Source organism: the organism of the source record quoted next, unplaced genomic scaffold (assembly GCF_019419815.1).
Source record: "Pyrus x bretschneideri cultivar Hongxiangsu unplaced genomic scaffold, Pyrus_bretschneideri_v1 Contig36, whole genome shotgun sequence".
Classification (NCBI taxonomy): Eukaryota; Viridiplantae; Streptophyta; class Magnoliopsida; order Rosales; family Rosaceae; genus Pyrus; species Pyrus x bretschneideri.
This window is the reverse complement of record NW_025999679.1, coordinates 3,829,045-3,851,362: the sequence shown is the minus strand read 5'-3', so window position 1 is coordinate 3,851,362 and position 22,318 is coordinate 3,829,045. Positions and strand designations below refer to the sequence as shown.

Below are 22,318 nucleotides of genomic sequence, written 5' to 3'. Positions count from 1 at the left end.
CCCTCTAAAATAACTAACTCACTAACTGCATCTTGACACTACACTGAGATGGTTTAATCTTGTAACACATGCTACCATCTTCATATGACATGGATTGAACCTCACAAACATATAGACAAATCATGTGACACTTGGAATCACCTTAACTCTATATACTCAACAAATTGAACCCGAAAACAGAAGGCCTTGAATTTCGGTGAAGTATCAATAAGCTGTCCACAAAGTAGGGTGACCAAAGAACATATATAAAAGCATACTAAAAATTGATATACCTCCAAATTCTCGTGGAAATAATTGATTTCAAGTGCCTGACCAATTATGGATGCTTTCTTTCCCACACAGTGCTTAACAATCCATGAACCCTGAGGAGAGAAGAATCAGTTAGAAGTTAAACCTTGAGTTTCATATGAATCATCCCCCTTGATAAAACTCTGTAACAAGGGTGTATCTTCAAATGGAGAATTCATCATTTAGTATAGTGCCAAACCATAAGTAGTTGAACTTGAACCTAGTTCACATAGATAATTTGGTAATTAATGGCAGGCGACAGGGAAAAACTGCAAAGAATAATAGAAAAACCCATGAAAGATAGATTTACCTAAATGTTCACAATAAAGAAGAATTTTCTCCTACCATGTGCTGCATATTTCAACAAAAGGATTGCAAAAACTATGTAAAATGAAAATTACAGCCATCTTTGTTCCAATTCAATGTTTTTTTTGTTAGCCCCATATGCGAAGTGGTTAGGAAAAATCTTAGTAATAAAAAGAAAAAAAAATTCAAATCAAATCCTTAAATAATGAGATTCTACCTGCAAGGCCTCCAATATCATCTTCACGTGACATTCACTCCTAGATGCCAACTTGATCATCTTCACAACGCAAAAACTTAAATTAAACACAAAATTAAGGTGCTTTCAGGGACATTCATAATGTGACAGTCCGTCCCGAATTATTTGTACCATAGGTGTGAAATAACGATTTTGCCCTTGGTTGTTAGTTGCCATTGTGGGGTGTTGTTTAGTTGTTTCTTTTTGGTTTTGACTCATCCAGGACCACACACCCACACACACACCCGTGGACCTTTCTCTCTCTCTTTTCTCTCGGACTTTCTTCCATTTCCGTCAAAGTGTACGGATAAACTTCCATTCAACCATTGCACGCATAGATCGACGTCTAGAAGGTAAGATTCAAACTCCTTGCAAGTTCCTGAGTTCATTTATACCATTTGTGAGACTTGAAACCTTCGAAAACCTCAAGAACCCTAACCCCAGATTTCATGCACTATTCATGCACACATGATCGTGAAGTGTTTAGGAGTTTTTAAGGTCATAGGGAGCTTTAGAACACTCTCACAAAGCTCGGAGAAGCATTTTGGAAGAAATTGAACGTCGGAAAGCCCAGGTTCAATGAGTTGCAAGTTTGGCCGGAATATCGAGGTTTCTCCCGCGAGTTTCCATGAATTTCAGGGCTTGAAGGTGGTAAGATTTTGTTCTACTAATTGTAACCTTCATTTTGGTACAAATTTCATGAAATTTGGATGAAAAACGACTGAGACATAAAGGTTTAAAGTTTTTCCCAGTTTCCGGCGACTAGCCGGAGAATAAAGGGGAATATTCCGTTAATCTTAACGGAATATTCATAACGGCAGTTAACGGCGTCAAGTTAATTTTAACGAAATATGCTTGTTTTTGGACGGAATATTCCCTAATGCCGTTAGGGTTTCCACACGTGTGCCAGGCACGTGCCCGCTCGTGGCCGACTCGTCTGGCTGTGCCTTGGCTGACGCGTGGCGGCCCGTGGGTGGTCAGAAAATTATTTTAAAAATATAAGGATGTTCGTGAGGTTGAGTAGATCACGTTGGTATATTCAAACACCCCATTTGAGCATTGTATGAGAAGTTATTACCTAGTGCTGGTTATGTGCTTTAAATTGACATTTTTATACTTGTTTCGCATATAGGTGAGACCTATCCTGAAGATGAGCGCAGTCGCTCAAAGCTCGGGGGCTACAACCCTTCCACATACCAGTGAGTGGGCTTTTGGTTTTCCGTATATACCTATATACTTGAGAATTTTTCCCAAAAAATGAAATTGAATATTTATATGTTTTAAAATGCCATGCAAAGTATATGCCTATTTATTTATGCATTAGCAGTTGCATATATGTATGTTTGGTGTTGCCGACGCACAGGTAAGTGTCAGGTAAGTTATAGTTTATGGTTGTGAATTAGTGGTTATGTAAGATGCATTAAGAGCTCATAAACCTGCACCCCAGTGTTAGTGCTCCCGCCCAGAGTTATGGCACAGTCCTTCATGTGATGTTCACCTCCCGCGCCGCACGCTCATCTTGGATCCAAGTTAGGTGCACAGTCCTGTCATACAAACCACTTTAGGTGGTTCCAACTCGTGTGCAGGTATAGTTGTTGAGATGTGGATTCCAACTTTAGATTCAGCCGTACAGGTCACGTTAGGTGACTCCGGCTGACATATCATTTGCATTGATTGATATCACCTGGTTTACTTATACTTTATGCTGAGAAATTCGTCATGGCATAATTATGAATGTTGTTATTCTAAGCATGATTTCGATATATTCATATATTCTATTTTCTAGGAAATTATGGAGGTTTTACGGAGAGAGGTTAGAACTTTTGAGAATGAAATGATTTTGAAAAGCTTTGTTTTTGCCCACTCACATTTTCTGTTTTGTGCCCCTCTAGGTTTTAGGTAGAAGCGCTTTGGTGGATCACGAGGACTTTGACGGTGGTTCTGACAGAACATCACAAATGTAGGATCACCTTTGGGTGTTGTGTAATTAGTATTCGTCCTACTGGACTGCACTTAGGCTTTTTTTGCGCTAATTATGTTTATCACACTTAGCCTTACACTAGCATATTACTTTAACTAGTTTATCTAGTAGTTTGGTTTTTATTTATTTGTAATTGTTTTATTAATTATAATTCCGCACTATGCACATGGCTACGTCACTCTCACATGACGGCCAGCATGCCTTGATTTCGGTCGGGGTGTGTCACATAACCTCAAGCTATACTCGGTAACATAGAACTAGTTAATTCATAATTTCAAGCCACATCACCCAAAACAGGATTGTACTTCATGCTAGATTACTTTATGCACAACAAATACCTCAACAAAACAGATAGGCATGTTATACTAAAAGCAATTAATTGAAACCATTGAACAAAAAAGAGCCAAAGCGGATAAAAACTTAGAATTTGAAAAAGTATTTTTTATGACATGAGTCATCAATTCGCAAACTTTTTATATGTTTATCACGTCATAGGCATACAACAGACTGAAAGAAGGAAATTTGCATGTTATCTGTAAAAGTATTTACAGATTAGCGTGTAACTCAACATATAAGTAGGTGCTAACCTATCGTACAGGCCGCATTAGGCAACTCCGACTCATAGGTGACCCACGCATAGCGCTAGCTTTCATGTGATCATAGCACTAGAGCGTACATATTTACGCTCAGCCTGTCGTACAGGTCACACTAGGTGACTTCGACCAGTGTGCTAGCATAAACTGATGAGCAATAGGTCCAGTCGTATGGGTCACATTAAGGTGACTCCGACTGGCATGTTAGTTTAGATTAATCTCACACCTGGCTTACATTTATTATTGCTGAGATATTGTGTCATGGCATGCTTCTATTTTTACTGCACCTATGCATTCATTCTTCGTACCTACGTAATATTATTTTTTGGAAACTATACGGGTTTTACGGCGAGGGGTTATAATGCTTTCAAAAGGTTTTTATTATAACTTTATTTTCAGGCCCACTCACCCTTATTTTTCGCCCCTCCAGGTTCTAGTAGCAGAGTTTTCGTGCCGACAAGGATTATCGGCAAATCTTGGGGTAGACGATTACCATTGATGGTATAATTCTCACCTTATTTTACTGTACTGTACTTATACTCTGTCATCATGTGTGAAATGGGTTCATACCTGCTCAACACACACTCTTGTACTCAGACACTTTTAGGTTTAAATTTATTCACATTTTCCACATCAATACACTTTATGGCTTCGTCACCTTCCAGGTATCGGCTAATACAGCTCGATTCGGAGTCCTAGTGGACATCCCAGGTCGGGGTGTGTCACTCAATCTCAACTGGGTTTCCCAGTTTGAGATTGTATGACTCGTTCAATGCTATTTTGAGTCATCTGCTTGAAGAAACACAACTGCAAACTATATGGAAAGGCTGGAATAGGTCATTCCATAACTTGCCAAAAATGAAAGGAAAAGCTGAAAGCAGTTCTCAAAGTATTTCAATCAGACATTAGCTTTTAAAGATTGAAAGTTAGAAGCAAACAACTTTTCCATCATTCTCATGGGTATGTAAAATGGCAAAATGAGTATCTTCTTTGCTCAATTGCTATCAACCCTTCTCCAATTTTGTCAACTCATTCAACTTGATCTGGGTAAATAATTCTTCATTGCTCTGTCACTTACAGTTTGGAGTAGTGTGTAATAGTGGAGTTGTTCATCTTTCTATTTCCAGCTTCTAACTCCTACTAGTGGTTCAAAATCATGACACCCTTCCTCTGCCACTAACAGTATCCTCACAAAGAACAACCTTCTACAAAGAAGTCGTTGCACACCCTCATGCCGGTTACAACAATTTCTTGTCGGATTTACCGTCAACAATGTCATTCAACATTGGCTTTGGCGTTTAATATCTACATAAACAGAAAATTAACAAACTATAGTGTGGCATCGGCCTTAACTATAGTACCACATGATCGCCTTTTGTGGATTTTACCATAAACAAGTTATCTTAACAAAGGCATCAGCCTTCACAATTTCAACAACAGAAAATCAACATCTATATAGATTACCCTTCGTGGGATTTACCTACTCATAACACGGGATTACCCTTCATGGGATTTACCGTAAACAACTTCTTCAAACTTCATTTTTTTCTAAGACATGTATAACCGGACTTACAATAGATACGTGCTAACAACTGTGCTAGTCATACTCGATATTATAGGCTGCGATAAGTCAAAATATTGAACAATCTTCACGGACATCACACTTCTCATACCCAAGAATCCATATCAATTTCTCCAAACATATCACGAGACTGAGCAAAATTTTAGTAGCAATCCAAAGCAACAATCTTGAACCCAAGTATTAGACACAACTTGAAGAAGCCAGAAAAACTCACAAGAAAGATGACTTCATGCGACAAACTAATTGAGTTACACAAACACATTTAGTCATCAAATCTTTCAAGAATTTTAGAGAGATAAAGTTTGAGAGAGAAAAACAGAAGTCTTTATCAATCTGGAAGCCAAAAACGTGAAGATGGTGGTGAAAGACAAAGACAAGATGCCAAATAAGGTCCTCCTGGAAGCTGCCCGCGAAGAGAAGCTTGCTTCACTGAGCAAGGAAAGATTGATGCACCCTTCCCCAAGATTATCCACCAAAAGGTAGACCACCCAAGGTACCATTGCCTTCTGCCAAACAAGCAGCTCGTGTGCATACCATAAACTGGTCAAATATATCACTTTGCAGAAACGAAATTTCATTGACGCATAAGATCGAACACGTGATAGGCAAGAACCCATTAGGAAGAAAGAAGACACAAATTCCAGATTTTAGTTAATAAGAATTGCAAGATTTTGGTGAAGCAGCAAAAGATTATGAGGAAAAACCCAAATTCCGATGAAGACCGAATGTCAATGACCGATTCCAATGAAGGTTAAGGGCCTATTTCTGGAAATACCTCCGACTCCGGATGTGACCAACGCTCACTGTAAACCTTCATATGCGGACTTCGTAGTAACTTTTGAGCTGGGAATTTTGTCAAACACTTGGAGTGCATAAGTGACATATATTTCATTGGTGGCTGTTTGCAAACATCAAAAGTCAATGGTGGTCTATGAATGGCCTCGCTGTCTACGAATGACAATCCGGTGTCGGAAAGAAATCAACCCAGAAAAAAAAAAATCAACCTAGAAGTAATAGAACGATTGCTGAAGCATCGAAAAACTTATCGGAATATCTAATGAAAATGTTTAGAGAAACTAAACTAGAAAAAAAAATGAAAACAGCTAAGAAGTGGAACCACCAAAATCCATGGTGTGAGCCTGATGGCTCTGATACCATATTAACTACATTGAGAAAGAATCAGAGGGCAATAAGGAATGGAGGAAACTGAAGAATTAGAGAGAGAAACAATTGAAAGAGAACAAGCAGCTCAAAATGCTTTTGATTATTTAATCTGTGCTTTACAAATGAGATATAACCATACTTATATAACTTGCAGAAGGCACACGTGCCTTAAGCTAAATGTTAACAGACTCAACTAACATTTTAACAAACTTTAATAGCTTTAACAATCATTTAACAAACTCTGCTGAGGTGACCTTTACTACTGATGCTGATGTGGTATTGATACTTAACATCTTCCAACCTCCCTACACGCCCCTTGCCGACGGAATACTTCCAGGATACCACGGTCCATGGTTATCAATCTTAACCATCGCATCTCTAAACTCACTCACTTGCCCCCTCCACAACTCCAAAGCCTCCGTTGTCCCACGAAAAACTATAACGTTTCTAACCTTCCAAATTCGCCAAAGACCAAAAACAAATTCTTGCAAAAAATCGTCCTTGGCATCCATATCATGAACCCGTAGACATACATTTTTCCAGCAAACTCGAAAGTCGCTACCCAAAATTGCAAGGGAATCAAGATGAAGAGGTGAACCAAACCAAAACATGCGACTAAACTCACACCTAAAGAAAAGGTGTTCCTCCGTCTCGTTCGCAGATCCACAGAGCGCACAAGCTTTCTCAATATTCATACCTCGTCGTACCAAATTCCGTTTCATCACAAGCGAGCTATTACACCCTCTCCAAACGAAGAACTTCATTTTATTGGGCACCGTCTAAATATTATATGTTCTTTCTAAATTGTGGAATTTAAATTTCTTAAGTGGTGGCGTACTTATTGCCAATATTGTATGGATTTACATTTATCTATCCTCATCTATGATTACTTTTTGAATAAAACCTTGTTTAAGATTAAAAACTAATTTCAATCATTGGCATTTAATTGTAATTTTTGAATATTAAATAGGTTGTAATAATTATTGAGTTTTTTTATTTGTAGGTTATATTGATTCCCATATTTCCCATAAATAATAAAAATGTTATTTATCATTGGTAGTTATTATTAAGTTCCCATAATAAGAAAACTCATATATTATCACATATTTTTCATTGTGTGTGAATTTCTCCATATATATGTATATGCATATTACGTACATATGTATGTTATAGAAACTATAGTTACGTACCGATACATTTGTACTGAAAGTTATGTACCGATACATTCGTACCTAAATTTACATATGGATACTTCTGTACCTATGAGAAAAATAAGGAATCTAAAGTTATGTTTAGATACTTTTGTACCTATGAGTAAAATAAGGTACTTAAAGTTATGTAAAGATCCTTCTGTACCTTTGAATAAAATAAAGAACCGAAAGTTATGTACCGATATAAATTGGTTTTGTTTTGTTGTTGAACTTTTTTAATAATTAAGATTTTGAATTTTGAATTAATTTTTTATCTATTAATATGATTGGAGCACAAAAAATACATTAGTTATGAATGGGTAAAGAATTTCAAATGGTAAGTTTATAAATAATAAATGTGCTATAATTACTTAAATATGGTAAGTTTTAAAAATATGGACTTATGTTAGATTTTGAAAACCATTCAAGTTAAAATCTAAAAACGATCTTATTGAAACCTTAAAATCTAAAAACCCTTTTAATTATTTTAAATGTACAAATCACGTTTTCTACAATTCCTATATAATATGAAATATGTTTCATTCCAAATATGTGCAGAAAATTGAATGGCAATTGCTGTTTCAGAAGCACCTCAATCAAAATTGCCATATATACTATATAACTCCTCTCTGGAAATTCCGGTCCGATCCTGAAAGAACATATTGATATCTTGTTTCCGATGTAATTTTTCCCAAAATCACTACCATCAAGTCTAATGGTATTCCTCTTCACTTGTAAGTAAGAAGTCTTAGGTTCGATTTTCGTCCAAAGTCGAATTTAAACCACATTATTGTTAGCCCAGTGTGAGGTTAATCCCACCTCCTTCCCTCAGTATAGATAATATCGTTTGTTCAAAAAAATATTATATTTGTACTATGTTGCTTCTGGTCGAATATCTGACTCCGCCTATCACCTTATTCTGCTTCCATCATCTCTTTCAAGAACCCGCGAGTAGTGTAGTTTAGCACTCTTGTGTTTGATAAATTTTTCATTATGCCCGGGACATGAATAGTGCAGTATATATCATTATATAAATGGTGAAATACTCTATATTCTATATTTTAAATTGTTAATTTTTTAACACAAGTATGTGACCATTTATATAACATGTGATCTACTATCCTATCCCACGTTCCTCCGAATACGTAAGGAAAATCTCTCTTTTGCACCTATTAAACACTCGCCTACTTGCTTGGTATAAAATTGTCAATTATTCAGCGCCTTTGACTCCGACTCTGGGGGTCACTTCGAAAAGTCTCTTTCTTCCTTCGCTTTCATTAGCGATCATTGCACTCTTGGATGGCACCCTCTAAGCTTTTACTCTTCTCCGTATTCTTAGCCCTATCATTCACCGGAATTACGGCATACCCACCCCCTCCAGACGACGGCGCTTCTGATTTTGCTCAGGAGGTTGCAGATTCGTCTCTGGCACTCCAACTTCAGCAACTCAAGTCCAGAGTTTCACTTCTAGGTGACCATTTTCAAAGTTTTAGGCTTTGTCATTGCAATCATCATATATATATATATATATATATATATATATATATGTATCTATATTATGAATATTGAATGGGAATTGAGTGTATAGTAAATTTGCAGTTCCATACATTAGAATTTTAAATGGCATTTGGTTTGTAATATGGTTTTAATTCCCTTTATTTTTATAATTAATGATCATATGTTCTGTATATTTGTATTGGATTGTAGGAAAATAAACTTTATTTGACTAATTGGGATTTGAAAATGTGAATCGATTCGTTGAGCGTATGGGTAGAGGTACAGTTTTTCGTTTTCTGGAAACCAATTCGAAAAGGCAGATTGATCAGTTAGTTTCTTTCGGTTTTTCAGAGCCCGAAAGAGGTGAAGAAATTGTTTTTAGTACGAGTGAGTTCTATATTGCCTCTTCTGCATACATTCCGTTGTATTTCTAGTGTCACTGCATAGGATGTCTTAGACTCCTTTCCCTTTTGGACTGAGATAGTGTCTCTTATAAAAAATAAGACTGACTACAGAACCCGATTGATTGATAATGTAGTAAGTGCAGTTACTTGACCCCTTGTTATTGTACATGATTGGCTGCTGTTTTACATCACTATTTTGTCTGTTTTAGTGACGTTGGTATTCTCATGTTGTTGAAGAATCACGCATTGATGACAAAAACCGTGAGCTGAGAAAAAAGGATGAAAGTATTAAACTGATGGAGAAGGTTATTCAAGAGAAATCAAATAGCATTGCTTTGTTACAAAGTGCTATAGAGTCTGTACAGGTAAGGGTTTTATTTTTAAAATGTTTTTCAGTTCAATGCAAAGTATTTCTCAGATACTGTATAGTTCAGTTCATTGAGGTGTTAAATCATGAAGCCATGGTTTGGTTCCCATGGTATGGAAAGTGATTGAGACATTTTTTTTCTTAGTGGAAATATATGTTTTTGAGAAGTAAGTCATTGTTAACAATATTGAGCCTTGACTGGAGGGTCCATTTCTGTTTTACTCATCCTTTCTAGTCAACAACTGGAGTGTATAAATGTATTAGACTTTGTGAAGCTCCATTATGTCTCTATGTAAACAATCAGCCTCTCTTGCTTGCAAAAAAGAAGCGCTCTCCAAACCCCATTTGAAAAGATAAGGGTTGATCTGTTTCTTTTTCTTTTGGGTAGGGAAGAGAACCTTTAGATGTTGTCGAGCTTGGAGATAAACCACATGTGCAGGCTGGTGGGCTTGAGAAGCAGATTAGTTTTCCAAAAACTAGACCTAACCTGAGTTTCATTCTGTCTTACATGGCTTAGTCTTCATGAAAGGTTAAAAGACTTAGAGAGGACATTACTGTGCAAAATAAGAAAAGAGATGAACTGGAAGCCCGAGCAAGTGTAGCTGAGCAGAAAATTCCGGAACTGAGTATAAAATTAGAAAATGTAAACTAACCGTGCTTATTTCTTGTTTCTTGGAAGGCCTATGTTACTGTTTCTGATTGAGTAGTTATATTGTTTTATTCTGTAACTGTTGTTTTCCTTTTCTAGAAAACAGATGGTTTGGTGCTTACAAATTCACCCTTCTGATAGAATCAGATTTACTGATGTATTGGACTACTCGTGCAAATCAAAGGAAACTAATGAGTAGCCAGTAGTCAATACCATCTCCATAATCTTATAAATTAAGCCAAAATTCAGAGCTATCTTATTTGAAGTGATGCTAGTATGCGATCAAGGTCCTATATGGCATAGTGTATACTGATAAACAGCTATCGACACTTCAAATGTAGAAGCTATTTTCTCTTAGGATTTGATGTTATTTTGAATTGTTTTGATTAGTTCTGAAGGCTTTTAAATATCTGTGGAGTTGTAGATCAGATATCCCTTCATTTGTGGAGTTCTGCGATCAAGGTCCTACATGGTGTATACAACTAGACAATCTGTAATCAAGTTTAATTTTCCATGGGTGCACAATTTCTTTGTGAAAGCGGACTTTAGTATAATTTAATTGGCCAATTTAATCTCTCTTTCTATTCTTTTGCAGCTTCGAAAAGTAAATGATGAACAGAAGACTGGAATTCGGAAAACTGAACATGATCTTCAAGTTGCAGAGGTTTGTTGTCCGTTTATTTGCTACCTGAAACTATCAATTGCTACATGGTATTAATTTTTTTGATATCTCAGGAAGAAATGGTGAAGGAGAAGTTTGGGATTTCTTCAATATCTGAAGATTTGACTGAGGTAAGGAAATGGTAATGCTATAATTTTCTAATGCCTGCTGTTGTTGGCAACGTTGTTGTTATCACTTTAGGTTTAATTCTTGTGGCTTTACCTCTTTTAGTGTGACTAGTCAATTAGTAAATTTATCAATTGCCTAAAGGTGGATTCTGTTATGGCCCCGTCTCTATTAATAATTAATCATATGCAAACTTTTAAGTTTGAATAACAGTGAAGCGTATCATGTTCTTGTTACCATTTACAAGTACTTTAAAATTAAGTTCACCATACTGCCAATAGTTAAATCCTGCTGTGACCCATGATCAGGTCCATGGGGGATGGCTTCCACATACATTTGGAGTTCATGTAGACTATTTTCAGGTAAATCCACGCAGATTAGTTGGATAACAATGTCAGTCTAATTTCATGACAAAGTATTTATGTGCAGACGTACATTTTGACTTACTGGAACGAGCTTGGAAGACCAGCCTTCAATCTGGGAATTGAAAAGGTGTGTCTGTGATATTCCAAACTTTATTTGTTGCACTTATCCAATAAAGATGTTCGCTTGCCAGGTGAATAAACTGGAATAGCCAAGTATTCATTTATTTGTTTGTCCTCAGGCCTTAAAAATGAAAGCTCGTGGTGAGGGTTGGACTGAGATCATCATCAAAAGAATCAGAACAGTATGCTATCCCCAGCTCTTCTTCATATAATACAAAATACAAAGTGAGACACGAGTTGCGTTTTATGGGATTAAGTGGCAAAATTTGAGTTTCAAAACTCGAGTTCTAAAGAGGAGCATAAAGCAGCAAGAGCCTATCTTACTAATAATTAAAATTTTGAAGTCATTAGACTCAGCTTTGGTGTTTGACATCTTTCTCTTTTCTGAACAATTAGTGTACAGTCAACTTTTCTATTTGTGATATTGAACCAAGTTGGCAACCTTTCTAATTCTTCCTCTTTTAATTTGAAGAACTGGATGCCAAGGTTGAAGAAACAGTCTTTGGAATTTAAAGCCTATCTTGAACCAAACATTCGATTAGTCACTGCAAAAACTGTTGATGTATATCGTTCATCAAAGAGTTCTATAGGACCACTTGTTTTCAAGGCACAAAATATGGCAGATCCTTACATTCAGGTAAGCCCCTCATGAGAACTTTTTAAATATATGGATTTGGTGGATGGAATTCTTTCTTATGGCATTTCTGTGTTGTGGCAGGAAGCTAAGAAATATACCAAGCCTTACATTGATCCGGTTGCTATGGTGGCAAAACCACATTTAGATAAATTACATATTGCCTTGAAGCCGTATACCGAAATGGTACTCAATGCATATAGAAAAGTCATCACCACTACAACATTTTTGCATCATGAGGTATGAATTTCCTACTTTATATTTATATAAAACATTAGTACCGACGAATTCAATCAATTGATTTCGAAGCACGAGTGGAACATGCTATGCCTCTTGGACTTTTGAAAAATGATGCAGTTGGACATTATTTGACTCTGCTCACAGAACTGAAGGGAAAAAAAAAAAAATATTCTTGGGAGGTGAGAACTTTGGTGAACACATTTTTTTGAAAGGAGTCAAACAATGAAGAAGGAGCTGATTTGGCTGATTTGGATCCCAATTTTTGTCTATCTGTTCATTACAGAGAAAGTGTTGGAATCTAAAGGTCTTCGCCTAAGTCGGTCAAAGACAGAGTATATGGAGTGCAAGTTCAGTGCAAACGGAGGCTCAAATGAATTAGGGGTGAGGATTGGAGATCAGGAAGTACCAAAGAGGGACTGCTTTCGCTATCTAGTATCTATCTTGGAAAAGAACGGAGAGTTGGATGGAGACCTCAACCATAGAATACAAGTTGGATGGATGAAGTGGAAGTGTGCATCCGGCGTGTTGTGTGACCATCGTATGCTACTGAAGCTCAAGGGAAAATTTTATAGGATGGCAATAAGGCGGACAATACTTTATGGCATGGAATGTTGGGCGGTGAAGCATCAACACGTACATAAAATGGGTGTAGCGGAGATGAGAATGCTTCCTTGGATGTGTGGGCACACGAGAAAGGATAAGATTAGGAATGAGGATATCCGAGGTAAAATAGGAGTAGCTAAAACTGAAGGAAAGAAGATAGATAATCGGTTATGGTGGTTTGGACATGTGAAACGAAGGCCTATTGACGCTCCGGTTAGAAGATGCGATTACGGGATAGAGGTTCATGGCCGAAAGGGTAGAGGAAGACCAACAAGGACCTTGGAAGAGACTCTAAGAAAAGACTTAGAGTGCTTGGATCTAACAGAAGACGTGATACAAAACTGAGCGCAATGGCGTTCTAGGATTCATATAGCGGACCCCACTTAGTGGGAAAAGGCTTTGTTATTGTTGTTGTTCATTACAGAGGAAACAGAGTGGAACAGTGCACAGATAAGCAAACATAAAAATCAAAAGGAGTGAATGCTTGCGTGATATACAATATTATTTCTTTTAGTACTCGCATGTTTTTAATTTAAACTTATAGATCTGGTTTAAATAACAGTAATTCCGGTGACTTGCGGAAATGAGCAGGCAAGTATTAGTCTCAGCACTTCTTTGTTTGTTTGGTTTCTTCCACATTGTTGCGTGCTAAAACACACTGTTTGTTGATGGCCAAATATAAGCTTTCATGGGCTTTTCATTTGTTTGAAAGCAGGGTACATCAGAATTGCTAATTTTCTGTTATGGGCAAAACCGCAAAAAATGAAAGGGCAATCATAAATTTGTATAGGAAAGGAAATCCAAATTCACGAGGAGTTGCGGAAATCTCAGTACTTATAAGTACCCCATATGAACTTGAATGTTTTTTTTTTTTTTTTTTTTTTTTTTTTTTTTTTTTTTTGTCAGTAACTTGGATTTTGCATTTATCTGGCACAGGTCAAAGAAATTCTAAAAAATAATGAGTTGACGCAACCTGTTGCAAGTATGGAACTGGCATGGTTTGCGGTATGTGCTTAAGTTGTATTCGGCTATCTGAAATATATCAAATTTCAATATGTAGCTGTCCTAACAGTTTTTCTTCTTCTTGTTCCCCAATTAATGTAGGCCACTGCATTACTTGCCCTGCCTGCAGTATTTCTGTTTAAGTTCTATTCGGCCATTTTCGGGTTAGTTTTATCCAGAGATCATCTTGTTTTAATAATACCAAATATATGGTTTCTTCTTTCCAATTCAACTATGATATCAGGTTTCAATTATGCAGAAAGAAGACAAAAAAGCGTAGTCATAGTTCCTATGTGAACTACACACGGCGTAGGCTGAAGCGTGCCCATCCTGGAAGTACATGAGGTAATTGGATGCTTTGTAAATACTTCATTTTTCTAGGAATACTTATCCACAAGTAGTTCTGAAATATTTGAGAATGGTTTGATGTCATACTTGGTCGCATAGCTATGGTTTTATGGTATAAAGCTTATTTGCGCAAGATATTCCATCAAAGAATATTTCTTTTGTTTACTGGTAAAGCTGTGTATATCATTTTAATGCCTAATTTTTATGTGCACGTGGATCTACTAAAGTTGCAGCTCAATACTTTGGGGTGAAATCAATATTTGAGTTCAGGGGATCTAGCTGTGATAAGATTTCAGTCGACAATACATATGTTTAAAATAACAATAATCATTTCCCTTGATAAAATTCCAAAAGGTCTTGTCGGAATTGTCACTGATACACAGCTCAAGGGAAATTGTATTCTGTTTCTTATAGTTCCTCATAGTCATTGTTTTATTACATTTCCAGTATAGATAGACAGAATGTGCATAATAACTAAGGTCTGCGCAGTTCTTGTGCATCTTCATAAATGTTAACTCAAAATTGTGAGGAGCAAATATTGGGAGATTAACATGATGCTTGTTTTTTTTTCAGATGTTAACATTTCTCATGTTTGCGTCATTATATATTCAAGTTTGGTGTGATTTGGTATCCTTCTTTCTCTCTACTTGTTGAGGGAACCTCACTTGATTTTTGGTTTTCAATTGCAAAATATAGATGAGCATACTTATCCACAAGTAATTCTAAAATCTTTTAGAGAATGGTTTGATGTCATTTTTGGTTACATAGCAATGGTTTTCTGGTCTAAAGCTTATTTGCCCAAGATATTCAACAACAACAACAAAGCCTTATCCCACTAAGTTGAGTCAGCTATATGAATCCTAGAATGTGACTGCGCTTGGTTTTGCGCCGTCTTCCATAAGTTCCAAGTACTTCATGTCTTTTCTTAAAGTCTCTTTCCAAGTCTTCCTAGGTCTCCCTCTACCATTTTGCCAAGAGCTGTCTCATATTTGCATTTTCTAAACGGAGCATTTGTAGGTCTTCTGTTCACATGTCCAAACCACCTTAACCAATTTTCTCTCATCTTATCTTCAATCGTGGCCACTCCTACTTTACCTCGGATATCCTTGTTCTTAATCTGTCCTTTCTCATGTGCCCACACATCCAACGAAGCATTCTCATCTCCGCTACACTCATTTTTTGCAAGTGTTGATGGTTGACCGCTCGACATTCTGTGCCATAAATCATAGCTGGCCTTATCGCCCAAGATATTCAATGAAAGAATATTCTTTTGTTTTCTGTTAAAACCGTGTCTATGTATATCATTTTAACTCCCTACTTTATGTGTTTATGTCTATGGCTAAATGAAATTCCTGAGTATAATCAGCTAGTTTGTGTGAGTACGTGGATGTAAACTTGCAGCTTCGATACTTTGGGGTGAAATCGTTATTTGATTTAAGGGGGCCTAGCTGTGATAAGATTCCATTTGGCAATACATACTTTTAAAATAACAGTAATCATTTCCCTTGCTAAAATTCCAAAAGGTTTCGTCAGAATTGTCACTTGTGTGCCAGCTCTAAGGAAATTATATTCGGTTTCTTATTGTTCCTCAGTCATTGTTTTAGTACATTTTCAATAAAGATAGACGAAATATGCGTAATAGCTAAGGTATGCGCAGTTCTTGTGCATATTCAGTAACTCAAAATTGCGATGCAGCAAGATTGGGAGATTAACATGATGCTTTTTGTTTCGGATGTTAACATTTCTCATGTTTGCCTCATTATATATTCAAGCTTGTTGCGATTTCATCAGTATCCTTCTTTTTATCTACTTGTTGAGGGAGCCTCACTTGATTTTTGGCTTTGAATTACAAAACATAGGTCAGCATAGTTGAAGTTTTGATCCAAAGGGATGCTGATTCTGTTAGTAGCTTATACATTGATCGCGGCTACTTGTGAAATTTGTGATTGTAGTGGCCATTTTGCATGTTTGATGCTTGAGTTTTACTTTTGAGGTACTTGATCATAACCTATTCTTACAGTGGCTTTCACTTACTGCAGATGGTGGAAAGTTTCCCGTTTATCTTAAAATCAAAGTTTCGTTGAAGTCGGGTATCTTTCATCACTAGAATCAGATATGCTACTTTAGAAATTTGAAATCAAAAGCTGTGTTGTGCCGATAGATGAAAAAACCTTGAAATTTCTTACTTAGAAATCATTACAGCAAATGAGGTTTATGGAATATATTGGAGATATTGGAATATACAGTTTTTCTCTTTTCTATGAATACATATTATTTTTTCCATTGCAGATAGGTAATAAACCTTTATTTGAGAGTTTTTGTTGGTTAATTTATTGTGTCATCTATGAGATTTTATGAGAATTTGTTGAGAATGGACAGCAAGTTTAAATCGTCAGAATTGTCATTTACATTCAGTCATTACGGAATTGTTAAAATAATATTTTATGATATCTTAATATTGAACTGTTCACTGGATTTTCACCTCTTATATGTCAAAGGAAAGAATTGAGCGGTTCACTCAATTCCAATATTGCGAGAGTATGTTTACAATGATTATAGGTTGTTGTATCTTTAGAGGGTAAGGCGTCACAACTTGCTTCACCGAGACATTATCTTCGAGGGATGAAATCTACTCTCAAGAACAATGAACTTACACGCCTCAACCTAAAATCTCATTCTAGTCAAGCATGAATGAAGATCGATATATTAAAGATAGGGTAAATTACAAAAAACTACTTCAACTATTGGTCTCACGACACTATCATACCTCATCTTTTAAAATTGACAATGTCATACCGTATCTTTAGAATTTGGTCCAATGTTATATCTTTCCGTTACTTGGCCGTGTATTTTTCAGTTAAATGCTGATGTGGCTTGATTCGGGGGCCCACTTTCTAGTAAAAAAATAATAAATATTATTAAAAACTAAAAGAAATTTTTTATATTTTTTAAATATTAAAATAATAAAAAAAGTAAAAAAAAAAATTCTTTTTCTTTTCTCTCTCTTCTTGTTCTTCTTCTGTAGGTTGGGTTTTCGGAAGGAGGGACGGACAAACTGGGTTTTTTTTTTTTTCTTCTTCTTCTTCTACCTGGGTTGTAGGTTGGCTTTTTCAGGGTGGGGGGAGGGGACAGACGAACTGGGTTTTTTTTCTTTTTTTCTTTTTCTTCTTCTTCTTCTACCTGAGTTGCAGGTTGGCTTTTTTTTGGGGGGGGGGGACGAATTGGGTTTGCTTTTTCTTTTCTTGTTTTTTTTTTTTTCGGTTTCCTTTTTTTTATTCCCTCTCTTTCTCTCTTTTCTTCTGCAGGTTGGGGGGAGGGACGAACTGAGTTTCCTACCTTTTCTCTCTCTCTCTCTCTCTCTCTCTCTCTCTCTTCTTCTTGTTCTTCTTATGCAAGTTGGTTTTTTTTTTTTGGGGGGGGGGGGGGGGGGGGGGAGCGGGCAAACGGAACGAACTGGGTTTCCTTCTTCTTCTTTTTTTTTTTTCCCCTTTCTTCTTCTTTCTGGGTTGCAGGTTGGCTTTTGGGAGGGAGGGAATGGACGAACTGGGTTTCCTTCTTTTTTTTTTCCTTTCTTCTTCTTTCTGGGTTGCAGGTTGGCTTTTGGGAGGGAGGGAAGGGACGAACTGGGTTTCCTTCTTTCTTTCTTCTTCTTCTTCTTTTTTTTTTTTTTTTTTTTTTTTTTTTTTTTTTTTTTTTTGGTTATTCTTCTTCCTTCTCTCTTCTTCTTCTTCTTCTTCTTCTTCTTCTTCTTCTTCTGCAAGTTGGGGGGTGGTGGATTTGGGTTGCAGGTGTGGGAGGGGGTGGGGGGTTGGTGGGGTGATGGGATCTTAGGGGGTTGGTGCGGTGATGATATTTTTGGGGGGTGTAACGGGATCTGGGTTGGGGAGGGGGTTGATGGGTTTTCAATTTTTTTTATTTTTTATTTTTTTGTTGAAGATTAAGCGAAGTAGGGGGAAGAAGATGAAGGGGAGAAGAGAGAGAGGGGGAAGATACAAATTGAGGGGGTTTTTTTTTTTTTTTTTTAATTTTACTTTTCTATATTATTTTAATATTTAAAAAATATTAAATAATTTTTCTTAGTTTTTAATAATATTTTAATAATTTTTTTAATAGAAAGTGGATCCTGAATCAACCCACGTCAACATTTAACTGAAAAATTCATGGCCAAGTAATGGAATGTATAACATTAGATTAAATTGTAAAGATGAGGTATGACATTGTCAATTTTTAAAAATGAGGTACGATAGTGTCATAAGACCAATAGTTGAGGTAGAAGTAACATCAATATATAATTATTATATAGCCAATATTTACTAATCATTATCTTATTTGATTTGTTGTAGAAGTAACATCAATATAACCAATATTTCCAACAGTTGCATTAAATTGATCAATTTGACTGTAGAATGATTATATTGTCACAGGGTGTTACTAATACACCATGTGGTTGTGTTTATGTCATCATTAAAAAGTTCCAATGCTAATCTGTATTAGATATTATTATAAAACTTATATAGTTCAGTCATTCATAATTCATATGCTCAAATTCAATGTGAGATTAAACATTTGAATGTATTAAGTAGCAAATTAACGTTAATGTAATTAATTAAAAGTACTTGTGTGAATTTAAATAACTGATTATCTACAAAAAACAGTAATGCCCTGCTACTAAACATGCTAATGATTATAAGCACTTCCAACAAAAGCACTTTCAAACAAACCCATTCGCAGCTCAAAGAAATGCTAAAAACTGGTGGCATTCCTTACAGATGTAATAAAAAGATCCCCCCACAGAAAGATGCAAATCATATCGAAGAACCAACCAAATGGACAAACGATATAAGCTAAAATACAACCAATCAACCCATTAGATTCAAATGCACAACTGAGATTAAAACGCCTGCATTTCGGATCAAAATTACCAACGTTGTCATAGAACAAAATTGACAAACTAATATAAATCTAGTTACGATTGGCACAATCCGGGAGGGAAAACGCGAGCGTTTTCTCTGTTAATACACCACTTTTCCTCCCACGTCTCATTCTTTGACTCAAGAGAACAAAAGACACAACATAAACACTAACCCAAAACATTCTACGCAAACAAGGCCTTGTAAATTTAACGCAGACGTAAATCACTCGGCTACCGCTAGCCACTTTGCAAAGTTGTCAAACTCGGTGTAGTCACTGTCTGAGATCATAGTTTTGTACCATGCCTTACCAGCGGCCTTAATGGCAGTAGCTTCCTCCTGTATAAAGAGAAATAAACAACACATAAGGAAATTTTCGGATATTCTCAAATCTCATGAGACCACACAAGAATAAGGAAGAAAAAGGCGATCGTAGTATGCATAACTGATCAAAAAGCTTTAACCAGAAATGAAGGAGCAATTCTATTATGAAACAGTAATGACATTATTTCTAGAACAAAGTAGGATTGACAAATGAATATGGAAATCTTGCAAAACAATGCAGCAACAATAAGCATTTGACAACAAACATAATCAAGTTTTGAAGAAAGCAAACACCAATAAAAAATGACCAACCTATTTCCTCATACCAAAAAACAAACTACCAATCCTCACAATCATCAGACATGTAATCAAGATCAATTGAACATAAGAACGCATTTCGTGGACTTGAACTTACTACGATCTATCAATTAATCGAATAATACATGCGCATCACGAATCACAAAAATGGTAGAATCATGGAAACCATAAAATATAAGACTAAGGATACAACTAGGTTTCGATTCACATATATCAAACACGAATTAAAAACGGGCTTCCAAATAACCTTAACAATCATAAAATTTATCTATAGAATCAATCAAACAAAAAGCAAAGCAAAACAGAAGAAATAACAAGTTAGATTTGATTACCTTGGTAATGGGCTTCCTCTTCTTGTCGAGCTTCTCCTTCTTAGCCTTAACCCTCTCAGCCTCAGCCAACAGAGCCATTCGCCTAGCAGTCTTCGCATATGGATTCAACTTCAACAAAGTATTCAGATTCTTTAGTGGGTTCTTCTTCATTGGAGCCCTCTTCGCATCCTTCTTAATCGGCCTCACAACGCTCTGGACCTCGTCCGAGTTAATAATCCTACCCAGATCAGCATTCACCATCTTCGACCTCGGCAACACATACCTCTTCTTCTTCTCAGAAACCTTATCGAAGGATCCATAAATCGAATCCAGCTTTTGGAAAGCCGACTTGGTCCAGACCACAAACCGACCCAAATGCCCACCGGGAGCAAGCTTCAGCAGACTAAGCCTCTCCACATTGATAATATCGACACCAGGAATGTTCCTAAATGCCTTCACAAGCTTCGCCCCCTCACTTCCGTACACAATCAACGGCCCCTTACGGTTGATGTACCTCCGATTCCTCATCTTCCCCTTTCCAGGTCGAATCGAATGGCTGTCCTTTGCCTTCTCGGCATCGGCGTAAGCCCCGATCTCCTTCAACACCTTCAGAGCCGCCGAGGTCTTCTCAACCCCCTCAATGGAGTCGTTAACGACCAGGGGCAATTCTGGAACAGTCTCTATTTTATGCCCGCGAGCCATAACCAGAGACGGGACTGCCGAAGCGGCAATGGCCGAAACGACCGCGTAGCGCTTCTGGTTGACATTGACTCTCCGGTGCCAACGGCGCCAGATCTTGGTAGGAGCGAACATGCGGCCACCACGGCACATGTTTCCGAAGGCTCCTTGGCCAGCGCGGTGAGTCCCACCTCCGGGAACACGTGGGATACGGGAGACGGCTCGCCCAGTTCCCCAGGACTCGGCGGAGGTCTGGTGGCCGGCTTTCCTGGACACGGCGTAGGGCTGGCGGCTGTTCTTGGAGATGTTGGAGTGGACGAAGGTGACGATGTCGGGCCGGATGGAGGCCTTCATGACATCAGGCAAGGAGACGGTTTGGCTCTGGTCGGTGGCCATGTCGCCGTCCAGAGACTGGACGGTGACCAAGGGACGCACAGCGGCGGCGGCGGCCATTTGAAATGGGACTGAGAAAATGGAGAGTGGGGGAGAAGGGATGTACGACTTTAGGGCTGCAAGATAAGCTAGGGTTTTTGTGTTTGGTTTATACGTTTTATAGTGTAAACGTGGAAGTAGGGTTTCAGTTTCTACTTAATTTTTGGCTTAAAAAAGTTAAGTGGGTTGCCATCGTAACTTAACGAGCTATTGAGAGAGTTTAAAAGTCATGAGACATTTATAGCTCGTTTACTAATAATCAGATTAAAGAAAAATGGAGTGAAGAAGAATAGAATTGAGGATGATTTGATTAAGGAAGAAATAAAATTATTTTTCTGTTAAAGTTATTTACTAATTTATTTAGAATCGGGATATGAATGATGTTGGTTTTATATAAGTCATTTACTAATTCATTTGAATCGAAATTAAAACTATCTTGATTACTAAATTGACCTTGTTTAAAATAAATCCCCACTTGTCATTATTTGTTACTCTTGTTAATAGGTTCTACAAGCAACTCGAAATGGGATTAGGTGGTTGGAGATGAAGCTGGCTCTAAAGGAAATTGGTGGATTTGGAGAAGACGAATATGGTTGTGTCTATCAACTAAGTGGTGAAGTTGTAAGGTCATTTTATTTAAGTGAACTATAGGAGGTCATCTTGGAACATAAGTTGGATTCCATATGGCCACAAATACCCGGATTTCAGGTACCACCATAATGTAGAGAATTACCTCCGCCAATTTTATGGGTTTGATTCCCGAAATGAGGTGGATCCCACTCTTGTATTGATTCATTAAACAGTGTGCAATTCTATTTTGACCCATTCCATTCATCCTTAGTAAACATATCATTAAAGGATTGAAAGTGCTTTTAACCTTGGTAATGAATTTCCAGTGTTCTAAAACGCAGTCTAGGCATGTAACAACCCGTCTTGATTTTTATTTACGGATTTTGGAACGAAGGGGTAGTTTGGTAATTTCAAAGGGGT

At 37.1% G+C, this 22,318-nt stretch overlaps 2 protein-coding genes across 14 annotated transcripts; one reads left to right on the top strand and one right to left on the bottom strand.

The window, feature by feature from the left end:
• The first annotated feature begins 8,513 nt into the window (after positions 1 to 8,513).
• Positions 8,514 to 16,634, top strand: LOC125480833. Of its 13 annotated transcripts, none has more exons than XR_007261086.1 (17): positions 8,514 to 8,810; positions 9,478 to 9,605; positions 9,996 to 10,067; positions 10,137 to 10,250; positions 10,681 to 10,749; positions 10,852 to 10,920; positions 10,992 to 11,048; positions 11,352 to 11,405; positions 11,473 to 11,535; positions 11,648 to 11,710; positions 12,001 to 12,165; positions 12,247 to 12,402; positions 13,942 to 14,010; positions 14,110 to 14,171; positions 14,252 to 14,352; positions 14,929 to 14,982; positions 16,395 to 16,634. XR_007261086.1 is itself a non-coding variant. In XM_048592029.1 (16 exons), the coding sequence occupies exons 1-15, from the start codon at positions 8,639 to 8,641 to the stop codon at positions 14,349 to 14,351; spliced, it is 1,413 nt and encodes a 470-aa protein (XP_048447986.1). In that variant the 5' UTR covers positions 8,514 to 8,638; the 3' UTR covers position 14,352; positions 16,395 to 16,634. The 13 variants fall into 13 exon arrangements, 2 of the variants coding, with proteins under 2 accessions (XP_048447986.1, XP_048447988.1); XR_007261088.1 differs by having other exon boundaries at positions 8,515 to 8,810; positions 10,681 to 10,728; XR_007261087.1 differs by having other exon boundaries at positions 8,519 to 8,810; positions 14,267 to 14,352.
• A 2,607-nt stretch (positions 16,635 to 19,241) lies between these two features.
• On the bottom strand, positions 19,242 to 21,444 carry LOC125480828 (60S ribosomal protein L4). The gene is made up of 2 exons (XM_048592015.1): positions 20,240 to 21,444; positions 19,242 to 19,604 (listed from the first exon to the last, which is right to left on the bottom strand). Exons 1-2 carry the CDS (start codon positions 21,347 to 21,349, stop codon positions 19,491 to 19,493), a joined length of 1,224 nt encoding a protein of 407 aa, XP_048447972.1. The 5' UTR covers positions 21,350 to 21,444; the 3' UTR covers positions 19,242 to 19,490.
• Positions 21,445 to 22,318: the final 874 nt, after the last annotated feature.